Consider the following 12,795-nt stretch of genomic DNA (forward strand, 5'->3'; position numbering starts at 1 on the left):
CTTTGTTTAGCAGGTGTTCAGTAATTACTGTTGACTGGCTGAACTCTGCACTGGCGGGATGCTGCAGAGGACCCCAGAGGCCAGGTGAGTGGCCAGTCCTCTGATGGCTCTATAGTACGCGTGAAAGGCCTCGCATGAATGGTCTTGTGTAGGGGTAGACTGAGGAAGGAGGGAGTCCCGCGCGTGCACAGACATGACGCGGAAATGGAACAGGCACTGGGTGTACAGGCTGATGGGGCAATTCCCCAAATGAACCTTTGTTGGAAGCAGGACTCAGAGCCACAGGAAGCCTGGCGAGACCTGGGGGAGTCTAGGGGGACTTCTAGGGGCTCTGCTGGCTGCTCCTTTCAGTGCAGCTTCTAGCAGTCCCACCCCCACCCTGAGGCTTTGGATCTGCCATCCTGGTCTCTTATGCTTATTAAATTAGGGGGTTCTGTGTTCCTGGCCTTTCCTCACTAGTGGTGCCTGGTGGGCACCTCCCTGGTGCAGTTGGTCTGGGTGTTGTGTGACTGCATTTCTCTTAACAGTCCCTTTCCATTTCTGGGTTCCGGCTGAGTTCTGGATTGGAGCAGTCCCTACTAAGATCACTGGATAAGTGAGGCGCTCCACTTAAAAGGAACTAGAAAGGATTTCACTTTGTGCATGGGATACAAAGATAATAACGGTCATAGTTGGGTAGCTGCACTGCTAAGTGAAACTTGTATACTGTCATTTAAAAGCTTAGGTTTTGCCACTGCGAAGTGAATTCATTCAGGGAGTAAGATTGAAACATTTTGGACAATTCTGAGTCATCCCTCCGTTTTTCTAAGTTTCCCTAGTCATAAAGCCTAATCTCTCCAGTGCTTCCCTCAATAAATCTATCAGTCTGTGGAAAATAAAAGGTAATAAAGGAGCAGGGGCAGAAGGAAAAAGGCAGGGTCTCAGGCCTACCTTCTTGGCTAAGAGCAGAGTGTCCTGCTTGCAGGCCTGAGTTTTGCTGCAGAGCCTGTCTGTAAGCCGGGAGACCTGTTCATAGATGAAATCCTTCTCCAGCAGCTTCTCCTCCTTCTTGGCCAGTTGTAGTTCCAGCTATGTTTGAAAATAGTTTCAAGAGGAAGAAAAAAAGTCATCCAAGACAAAATCTTATTTCCTAATCAGAGCACTATATCCCCCTACCCCCCACAAAATACCTCTGGAAAGTGTTTAGAGCTGGGTTAAGTCAAGACTTCCCCTGCCCCAGCCCCTGTAGATACCTCTGGGAGTTACAGTATGGCCCCCTCAGCTCTATCTAGCATCCACATCATCATTCTTCTGATGTGTTCCCATCAGGAAGACAAATTAATCCATTTAAGATGCCAGAATTACTCCTTTGGGCCATGAGAGAAAGGTGCCTTCAGAATCTCAAAACCACTGGATTGGAACTTCTTTTGTCAAGTGTCTAAATCAAGCTTAGAATGTATGACTAGATTACAATGAAAGGACTATATTAGTGACTAGAATAACGAAGGATAGGTCTGTCAGCATAACATGAAACAGTACCGTAGGTATCTGTGAACTACATCAACAAGGGGCTACCAGATGCAATTTTAAGCAAGAATGTTTACCTTGTCTAATTTTTTGATCATTTCTTTTTCGGTCAGATCTTTCCCTGGAAGGAAGCGAACTCTGTTCTCACTGTCAGGCTTTATGAACTGTTTCTCCAGGTCTTTAATTCTGTCTGTACATTGTGAAAACTATTAAGAAAAAAACATTAACTTTAAAATGAATTCTCTAGCTCAGTAAATTTGAAAATCACATTGCCTAGGGTTTTCAGAGTTTTCCAGTAGGACCAACCCAGACAAGGGTAGAAGAGAACTCTGTTTTCTTAATACCCCATCAGATGGGACCTGCTTAAGTGACGTTTCTGCTCATTTATGGTACTGCAATGATGATGTCTATAATTGACCATACAAGGTGAGGCAGTGCCTTCTGGGTCATAGAAAAAGCTGATTTCATAAGCAACCCTTGATTGCTTCCCATTTGTGTCATGTTCATGGGATGCTGCGTGGTTGCAGGGCTCCAAGTTACAGCCTGATATGGTTGGATGTGTCCCCCTCCAAATCCCATGTTGAATGAAATATGATCCCCAATGTTGGAGGTGGGGCCTGGTGGGAGGTGTCTGGGTCATGGGGGCAGGGTGGGGCCTTCATGAACGGCTTGGTGCTGTCCTTACGATAATGAGTGAGTTCTCACTCTATGAGTTCAAGTGACATCTGGTTGTTTAAAAACAGCCTGGCTCGGCCGGGCGCGGTGGCTCAAGCCTGTAATCCCAGCACTTTGGGAGGCTGAGGCAGGCGGATCGTGAGGTCAGGAGATCGAGACCATCCTGGCTAACACGGTGAAACCCCGTCTCTACTAAAAATACAAAAAATTAGCCAGGCATGGTGGCGGGCGCCTGTAGTCCCAGCTACTCAGGAGGCTGAGGCAGGAGAATGGCATGAACCCGGGAGGCGGAGCTTGCAGTGAGCCGAGATTGCGCCACTGCACTCCAGCCTGGGTAACAGAGCGAGACTCCGTCTCAAAAAAAAAGCCTGGCACCTCTGCTTCTTTCTTTTGCTTCCTCTCGCTACACAACGTGCCTGCTCCCCCTTCACTTTCCACCATGATTGGAAGCTTCCTGAGGCCCTCACCAGATGCAGATGCTGGCACCATGCTTCCTGCACAGTCTGCAGAATCATGAGCCAAAATAAACCTCTTTTCGTTATGTTACCCAGCCTCAGGTATTCCTTTACAGCAATGCAAATGAACTAATACACAACCTTCACCTCTTCATTACAGGTTGTTACGTTGTTACAGAGACCAGGGTAACTAGCATACAACACGCTGGACTTCATTTCAAAACACTTGGCTGGCAACGAGTTTAATGGCTTCCCAAAGAAGGAGAAAAACATTCTTAATCATTGAACCTACCTAATGTATGCTCTGTGAGGAACAGCTTGGGCTATTTGTATTTTTTATGCTAAATCCCTAATATAGTGTCATATGTATTAACTCTATTTGTTGAATCAGTGAGATTTTGGAGGTGAATGAAGAAACATGGCTACTCCTAAATAGGAAGGGTAGCCACACTTAGTTTTTGTTTTATAGGGAGAGAGATGTAGAGCATGGTGACAACCAAGAAGCATTATTTTTCAGTTTTCCTACTGAATACCTGTGTAATCTCAAGTAAATTATTTGTCTTCTCTAAACTTTAGTTTCCTCACTTGTCAAATAGGAAGAAAAAGCTCAGTCCCACGGGGTTGATCCATCATATGCGATAACGTATTTATGGTATTTTACAACATGTCTAAGTCTGATACAGGTGGGCCAGGCGCGGTGGCTCACGCCTGTAATCCCAGCACTTTGGGAGGCCGAGGCCTGCGGATCACAAGGTCAGGAGATCGAGACCATCCTGGTGAACACGGTGAAACCCCGTTTCTACTAAAAATACAAAAAATTAGACAGGCGTGGTGGTGGGTGCCTGTAGTCCCAGCTACTTGAGAGGCTGAGGCAGGAGAATGGTGTGAACCCGGGAGGTGGAGGTTGCAGTGAGCCGAGATCACGCCACTGCACTCCAGCCTGGGCAACAGAGCCAGACTTTGTCTCAAAAAAAGATGGATACAGGTAGCATTTTTAAAATTTTATGCTCCTCCTCCCTACAGAAAGAATTATAAATGGTGACAAATAATTTAACATTGTTCTTTTTCCGGTATCTACATTCCTTAAATGTCCTTAATACAGAATTGAAGTATACATACATATCTAATCAAGCATTTGTTGTATTTATTATTAACAATACTTAATGTTCCCTTTTCTTAATTAGGAAACTAAATAAGAAACAAAAATACAGTGCTTGCTTATAAAGGGGTGTCTCGATTTTAGTTTTCCTTTGGCATTTGAGGAAAAACTGTTTATGCTGTCTATGTAAAATAGTGTCCTCGTGTCCCAAAGTAATTCATGTGACTTCCAAGGTGCCTAAAATTGAGCTATCATTACAGAACCAGGAGAACAGACTCATGATAATCCTTGGATTAGACTGTTGGACAATTAAAAACTGTTCTGGACAACTGAAAAAAATGCAAACCTTAAGAGAATTCTGAAAATGATGCAAAAAAGGGGGAAGACTTTAAAAAAAAAAAAAAAGACACTGTGGCTGTAAAAAATAACAGGATATGACTGGGATCTGGCACTGCAGAACAGGGCACAGAAACGGCTTGCCTGAAACTAGAAATTTCACAGCACATCCTTCAAGGGTACACATGATTGGTGCTGAGCAGATAATCAGAATTCACTCCGGTAGAGCAGATAACTGATAACACATAGTCTGCATGTCTCAGTTGATGTGCAATCAAAATGATCAAAGTTCAGGTAGGGAGTGTAGTGTTATGAAATGTATAATATTTCCTTCTTGGGTAAAAGTGAATTTACATTTCACACTAGATAATTGGTTTTATATAACAAAATGACATTTTTTTTTCTAAGAACAATTTTATCCACTGAATGGAAGTATTGATTTGCAGTGAACACAAAGAATAAGCTTATACAAAGGAGAGGAAATTATTCTGTTGCAGATTTTACTGAATTTAAAGTTCTTTTATGTTGCTCTGCATCTTGATAGTGTAGGATGGGAAAAGATAGACCTGAAGCTTCATTTTGGGAAAAAGCCGGAAAGAGCCAAATTCTTCTGTAAAATGAAGTGGGGGCAAGTATGGAGTTCCTGGGGGCCATCTGGGATGATGAGGCTGTGGAGGGAGAGGGGAGGTAAAAGACAAGCCAGTGAAATTGAGCTAGGCAAGGGTGCAGTACAGAGTATTAGCACTCAGGGAAGTGTCTCCAGTGATAGAGTGCCCCCAAAAACAGCATGGATGTCTGATATCTAATTGAAGTGCTTTGCATTTCTGTAATGTAACCCCACATACCATTGCCCCACATCTTTAATAAAGTCTGTCCACAGAGGTCTTGCATGAATGGTCTTGTGTAGGTATAGCCTGAGGAAGGGGTGAGTCCTGTGCCTTTGCAGACATGGCACAGAAGTGGCACAGGCACTATGTATGCAGGCTGATGGGTGATCCCTCAAATGAACCTTTGCTGGAAGCAGAAGTCAGAGCTCCAGGAAGCCTGGGGAGGCCTGTGGGAGTTTAGGGGGACTTTCTGGCCAATTGATCTGAATCTGGCTACACTTACTGAAGAAATGAATGGAAGAACTCATGGCTCAATTAAAAAAAAAAAAAACACTTGAAATCAGAACATTGGCATATTTGTGCAAACTGAAAGAGGCTATTATCTATACAGCATATGCACATTCAAATGGCATAAAATATGAAAGCAGATCTATCATGTAGTCCCATGAAATCCTATGAATCCCCTTGACATGATTAAAAAAAAAAAGAGGGGGCCCCAAAACTGTCCAGGGCATGAGCTAATGAAAACATTTACTTGTACACCTAGAAAACAAATGAAAGGATCTCTCCCAGATTTCTGATAATTTTAACAGTAATTGTATCTTGGGGGTACAATTTTATTTTCTTCTTTATAATTTTTATACTTTTACAAAATTTCATTCACCACATATCTTAACATTATTATCAGGAAAAAAAATCCAAATGCAAACCTGACATTTTAGAAAAAATGTTATAGGTTAGAATTTGTTCCTGCTACATTGAGTTAATGGGAACAAGTTTAGGCTACACAGTTTTCAGTTTAATTTTTAAAAATTTCTATGAAGAATAAACCCCTAGTAACACATGTGAAGAAAGTGGCTTTGTATTCATATTTTATTTTGTTTTTTCATGTTTTAGTGTTTTGGATTTATCCACTTTAAAAAAGGCCATGTCAGAGGCCAAGTTACTACGCTAGCATAGAACTACAGTGGTTAATAAAGAGTCAAGTTATATGTGACTGCCAACTACTAATAAGCAACAATCTCCAGACAATCTCTTGCTCTGGGGGCCAGAGTATCAAAAGAGTTCTGGCTCATCCTCAAGATCTGTCCAGCAAGCAGCAATGACATAAGTATGCTGAGGGTAGTGAGAGTCTAGATCACTGAAGTTTGAGCTATGAGGAAGCTGAGCTAGAGATAAGTCCTGGGAGACTTTAAATTCTAAGAAAGGCAGAAAATGCTTCATGAGAAAAAAAAGACAATGTGTAGTCTGGATGCCTGAAGCACAGATTCCACCCTAGAGCAGCATTCAAGTGCATTTTTAAACAAGATGGATTCCTACAGGTCCTAGAAATAGTATGGCTTGGTTTACATGCAAGAACTCATCTACAAACTAATAAAGGTGGAAAAAAATAAACGGTCTGAGGAAGTGTCCTGTGATCACTCACCCACCTGAATTTGGAGCACAGCTAGGTCGGCATCCAGGGACCTCTTGGCTGGCAGTAATTTCTGGGTAACACAAATTTGTCTTTGCTTCTCAGCAATCTTCATTTTCAGGAATCGGATCTTTTCATCCAGTAGATGTATTTCAATTTCTCCGTTTAGTTTCATCTTCTCTTGGATATTTATTTTTTCATAAAAAATGCATACTTCTTCTTCCCGCTCTATCAGCTGAACGCCACTGTGGTCAAATTCAGAGGCAGAGGCTAAGTGGGCATTGAGACCACCGTTTTACTAGTCATTGTGATTCCCTCTGGCTTTGGATGCAAGATATACATCAACACAGCATATACTTCCAGAGGATGACAGATAGTCACCAATGGCTTTCTAGTTAAATTACATCCACACTTTAGATTTCTCTAGGGATAGGAGGGTTACTGAGCCTCTCAACTTTGAGGCTGACCATGTGGTTGGCTAGCCACAGTGTCTCTGAAAGTCCCAAAGGTTTTCCCGGGGTGGGAAAGAATGTAATTTCCAATGCACAAACAAAGTGATCCCATAGTCTGATTTTCTGCAGATCCTTTTCTCGGGTCAGACTTGCCAACCAAGGCCTGGCCAGAAGCACACAGGCAGGGGACCAGGGAATGTAGTTCTGGTGTGAGTCTGCTCTACATTAAATTGCTAAGCCCATTAGTTTCTTCTCAAGTTGAATATTTCTGATTGCAATTTCCCCATAAACAGACAAAAATCTATCCTTTGTAATCATGCCAGGAGAAAGACCCCTCCTTGAACGAAGAATATGGGGAGGAAACAAAGTAAGAATGTTCTAACCCTAGCAGCTTTGGTCTGCGTGGCCGATCATGCCCCACTGATCTGAGTAGCACCTGGGTGTACACTGTTTGTCCAAAAGCTTTAGTTTGTGCCAGGAGCCAAACAGTATTTTTTTTCTCCCCTGGAGAAAAACCTACCAGCCCTTTGAAAATGTGCTGTTCTTCAAAGGACCCTAAAGGTCTTCCCACACACTATGCATATCTGTTATTTCAGAGTTCCTCCTTTAATTGCTTCTATCTATGACTCCCCTTCCTCAAAACATGCATGCACGTGGTTGTACTTGGCTAATCCCAGCTCTACATTTCGTCTGTTTTCCTTTCAAAGGCTCAAGATCAAGTTCTCTTGATAACCGAAGCCAGGAGCAATGTTTTACTACGTTTTTGTACTCTCAAGGTCTAGCACTCTAATGCCTTATACTGAAAAGCACACAATCAAAGTTTGATTTAAAAATTCTGATACCAGATGTCATTATCACAGGGCTCTGCAAATTTCACATTCCTATTTCTCAGAGCACAAGTAACTTGGGGGAACTGCTGAAGTAAACATTGATTAATGATATAATTGCAGCCTGGAAGAAATAATGCTCCTCCTAAAGGTCTTACTAACTTGCTGAGCAAATGAATTAGGAGAATGGCTGAGTAAATATACTAAGACCAAACCTACCACAAAAATGGGTACAAGTTCCACACTTATTTATGTCAATTATGCCGAAAGAATCTGATGTTATGAGAGGCGCCCTGAATGACCATCTAGGAAAGGACATTGATCTTCAAGCAAGCAACTTCCCCAAACCCCTCCTCTTTGCCTGTTTATGAGGATGGTATTTCTTTCTATTTTTTTTTTGTTTGTTTGTTTGTTTTTGGAGACAGAGTCTCACTCTGTGGCCCAGGCTGGAGTGTAGTGGTGCGAACTCGGCTCACTGCAACCTCTGCCTCCCAGGTTCAAGTGAGTCTCGTGCCACAACCTCCCAGTAGCTGGGATTACTGGTACCCGCCACCACACCTGGCTAATTTTTTGTATTTTTAGTAGGGATAGGGTTTCACCATGTTGCCCAGGCTGGTCTCGAACTCCTGAGCTCAAGTGATCCCCCCGCCTCAGCCTTCCAAAGTGCTGGGATCACTCCACTGTGCCCGGCATGAGGACAGCATTTCTTATTTTCAAGGGAAGCAACACACAGTCCCTTCTCTCCAAAGGCTAATGAAACCTGAATATCACATTTCCCTCACTATTCACTGTCAAGTCTAGGTAGAAAAAGAGGTGACATTCCTCAATTGGGTCCCTGGTGCTCTGTTCCCACACCTGGTTTTTACCTTTCATTTCGATGCTGAACAGCTTTTTCATATCTTTTGCGAAGCTGCACCATCTCCTCTTCGATCACTGTGATCATATTGGCAAGTCTGTCAATGTTATTTAACTGGGCTTCCTTCTTTTCTTTCATTGCCTGAAGTTTTGATGCAATTTTGCGCACATCGTTTTGCATGCTCTCTCTGATGGTAACATTGTTGGCGTGTTTCAGCATGGAATTTTGTAGCTTTCTTTTAAAATAATAAAACAACGGGTAAGATTATAATTTTCTTTATTTAAAAGGAATGAAGGCTTCTGAAACACAAGCACTATCAAAGCAGACCTTGCTTTAGTGTAGCCCTTGAAATGACGATGCTAGTAATAATGATATTCATCTTATAATACTCTTCAGGAATTTTCATAATCCTTCCAGGTTTCAGATTTTCTCTCCTCCAGATTAGAAAATCTTTACTTTGTGCCCCAGCATTCTGCTGCCCTGCTTTATCAAAGCAAGAGACTGCAGTCATTCATTTATTGTCATTCTCAGGAGACTGCTGTCTTGAGGACAGAGATGGTTATATCCAATAATATCCATTGGACATAAGGTGGTACCTGACTCAGCCTATGACCACAATAAGTGCTGAATGAATGCATGGCCTCTATAAATGTATTTCATTTTCAAGTTGGATGAGAACCTGATTAGGAAATTATATTTTTCTTTTCATCCACCCCCGACCCCTGAAATGAGGCCACTTTATAATCGTTGTTGAAGGAAACTGGGCAATAATGGCCACCAGAAAATTAGATTATACCCTGATCATGTACTGTTTACTAACATAGGTGAAAGAGTCCAGCAGATCTTGGCACATGGTAAATAATAAATGAAGAAAACAACCATTTGCCAGACATTCTTCTGAGTGTTTTTATATGGATTAGCTCATTTCATAGTAAAATGTCATATGAAATAAGGACTATTTGTATGGATAAGGAAAGTGAGCTCAGAGAGACAAGGCAGCTTGTCCAAGGTCACACAGGTAGTAAGTGGCAGGGGTGGTATTTGGGTCTGGACACCACCTCTTTCACCAATCTGCTATAATGTATTGCTTCCCACAACACATTAGATGCTTTAAATCTACAACCAGGGGATGTTGGTTAACAAACGAGTTGATTGTTTTCTAACTTCCCAATCCCAATTATTAGATTTGTGCTTTTCTTTCTAATTGGGCAGGTGAAAATCATCATAGTAAGCACAGTTATATGTTACAGTTTTTCATTCGTTAAAAAAATGACTCCCAAACAGTAGAAGCATGATAGATTACCGTCTATAAAACAAGATGTTTGAACAAGCACTTTTTCTGGCTTTCTAAAATACTATTTTTTTTTTTTTTAATTTTTTTGAGACAGGGTCTCATTCTGTCACCCAGGCTAGAGGGCAGTGGCACCATCTTGGCTCATTGCAGCCTCTGCCTCTTTTCTATCTTATTATCCCCAGGATTTTTAGAGTTTAAATGAATCAGAAAACAAGCCTTTGAAAGGCCAGTAGTTATTATAACACTTACCTTTCTTGACTAACGGCACTATTTCTCAGAATTTCAAGTTCATTTAATGACATTTTATGCCTTTCTTTTATTTCATTTACTTTCTGATGAGCTTTGTGGAGTAAGTTAACAAATTTGTTTCTTTCATTTCGAATGGTGTCATACAGTTTAGCAAACTCTCTGAGTCTGTAAATACAAAGCGTTTACTGAAACTTATGAAATAAACATCAGGTTTTTTTCCCTCACCTGAATAGGTAAACCACCACATAATTACTTTACCTCCGATAAATTTCACATTTTTTCTTCTTGTGTATCCTGATTTCAAGATCCTTTGCTTTGATTTCTTTAATAATGTTGGTATATTTTTGCTGAAATGTAAAAAAAAAATATGTGAAATAAATAACAACATATGAACACTCCCAGCTTTATCCCATATCATTCCCTTCCATTAAAGACAATTCTCCAGCCTAGGCAACATAGAGACCTCATCTCTACAAAAATAAAAAAATTACTGGGTATGGTGGTGTGCACCTGTAGTCCCAGCTACTCAGGAGGCTGAGGTGGGAGGACCACTTGAGCCCAAGAATTTGAGGCTGCAATAAACCATAATTGCATCACTCCGCTTCAGCCTGGGTGACAGAGTAAGACTCTGTCTCTCAAAAAGTCTTTCTTGGCTTGCTGGGTTGTACAGATCAGGGTGAAGGTCTGAAAATTCCCTGGCTAGCTGAACTGATTCACATTGGCTAAGACAAACTGTTAACTGTTACCTAAGGAAGACAACAAACAAGAGAAGGGAAAAATCAAAAAGCCTGCATGGGTTGGGTTTGAGGAAAAGTTTGGAGGACTTTTGAGAAAGAGGAAGAGTGATTTTGAACTGCACAGCTGGAATGGGTGAGCACAGAGTTTATGGAAGATAGATGAAGGAAGAGGATTCCTAGTAAGTTTTGGTGAGTATTATAAACTGAACCCTCTGCGGTGTTTTGTCAGAGACTGAAGAAATGATTTTAAAGTGCTTTGCATTATTTTGTATGTGGGGTGTTTTCCTACACAATAAAGCATCATATTGAGACCAGCTGTAAGGAGGTGTTACACATAAATATTTTAAAAGAAAGCAGTTACATTTCTAAAATTCTAAAAAATATATCAAGTGCTAAATACATTAATTATGTTCTTTAAATCTAAAGATACTGGTTCTTGCATCTGGGATAAGAAACGTATTCAAAAATGAAGGACTTGCTGGTAGAAACCAGAGGAAATAAGTTTGTCAGCCTTCTCTCAAGGACTGAGAGCAAAGCCTATTTGGTATGAGTGATTCGAAAGAAACTAGCTGTAGAGCCAAGATTGATGTGTAGCATTTTTCTAATGTTGTTCTCCATGAGAATAGGGGTCAGGAAGAAACAAATGTTTAAATAACTGTACACATGAATAATAAAACAGATGGGAAAATGTAGTGTCATCTATTCTGTCTTGGGAGTGATAGCGACATTGTTTTTTTTTCTTCACCTTGGTCTTTAGGGATGTGGATGCCATGTGAACATAAAATAGTAAGACTGACTACCTTCTTACGGAAATCGCAGCTGAGTACACGTAATGTTTCACACACTAATTCCTAAGGCTACAAATACTCAAGGGATAAACATTTGTCCCTTATCAATTTCCATATCTCAAGAAGAATTGTCTTTTGTGGTTTAATATGAATTAACTCATTTAATAATGAGGTTTGCTTTACATAGATTAATCACACGTAGATAACATGTACATCAGTTTTTGAGATTAATTGAAAATTATCTAATTCATAAAACAGATCAGTGTTTATTTTAACAAATAAGTATTCCTCTAGTGTTTCTATAATTTCTAAAGAGAAAAGGGAGGAAGTTTCTAACTAGGAAAGACTCACTTGAGTGGGATCTTCCCAGCCAACACCAAGTTGTCTTGAAAATGTTATTCTGGACCAGTTCCATCCCAGACCCTGACTTGGTGAAGATGGCTTTCTCCTTCCTTCTTTTCCTTCCTTCCTTCCTTTTATTTTTCACTTTTGAGATGGAGTCTCACACTGTCACCCAGGCTGGAGTGCAGTGGTGCAATCTTGGCTCACTGCAACCTCTGCCTCCTGGGTTCAAGTGATTCTTGTGCCTCCACCTCCTGAGTAGCTGGGATTATAGGTCCGCCACCATGCCAGGATAATTTTTTGTATTTTTAGTAGAGATGGGGTTTCACCATGTTGGCCAGGCTGGTCTCGAACTCCTGACCTCAGGTGATCCACCCGCCTTGGCTTCCCAATGTGCTGGGATTACAGGCATGAGCCACCGCTCCTGGCCCAAGATGGCCTTCTCACATCTCTCCTCTCGTCTCTCCTTGTCCTACTCCTGCATCTTACCCCCTCAACCACCATGTGCTCTCAAGCTGCCTTTCTTTCTTCCTGTCCTCCCTGACCATTTCTTTACCTGGTGAAATCCAACTACCCCATGAACTTCACTGTTGCTGCAGCCTTCATGCTGGAGTCTCAACTGTTTAATGTGGATTAAGTGACTTTCATCATCTGATTTCTCCAGCTCTCTGGTCTCACTATTTGACATCCTTTCTCCCCATCTTCCCATGTGCCAGCCATGCTGAACTTCTTTTAGTTTCTTAAATATTAAGGTGGAAAAATAAACAGTGAAAGGGGGATGTGAAGTGCCTGCAGTGGGCTGTGCAATGTAGATCTTCTCCTCAAGTCTTCTTTGCAAAAACGTACTTCATACCTCATTGCTCACTAACGCTTTGGTGTGAGTGAGCTCTTGCTGCAGAGTGAGAAGAAATGCCATTCCATGTAAATACTTACTTAGA

At 41.4% G+C, this 12,795-nt stretch overlaps 1 protein-coding gene across 1 annotated transcript in view; it reads right to left on the reverse strand.

Moving 5' to 3' along the window:
• CCDC146 (coiled-coil domain containing 146) overlaps window positions 1-12,795 on the reverse strand; it is a 186,793-nt gene that overhangs the window by 5,539 nt on the left and 168,459 nt on the right. The window contains exons 12-17 of the mRNA XM_011927719.1: window positions 10,249-10,337; window positions 9,991-10,155; window positions 8,458-8,682; window positions 6,329-6,557; window positions 1,584-1,712; window positions 931-1,068 (exon numbers count right to left, since the gene is read on the reverse strand). Coding sequence (XP_011783109.1) covers window positions 931-1,068; window positions 1,584-1,712; window positions 6,329-6,557; window positions 8,458-8,682; window positions 9,991-10,155; window positions 10,249-10,337 — 975 coding nt within the window. The remainder of the gene's footprint in view (window positions 1-930; window positions 1,069-1,583; window positions 1,713-6,328; window positions 6,558-8,457; window positions 8,683-9,990; window positions 10,156-10,248; window positions 10,338-12,795) is intronic.

This window comes from Colobus angolensis, unplaced genomic scaffold (genome assembly GCF_000951035.1).
Source record: "Colobus angolensis palliatus isolate OR3802 unplaced genomic scaffold, Cang.pa_1.0 Scaffold74, whole genome shotgun sequence".
Classification (NCBI taxonomy): domain Eukaryota; kingdom Metazoa; phylum Chordata; class Mammalia; order Primates; family Cercopithecidae; genus Colobus; species Colobus angolensis.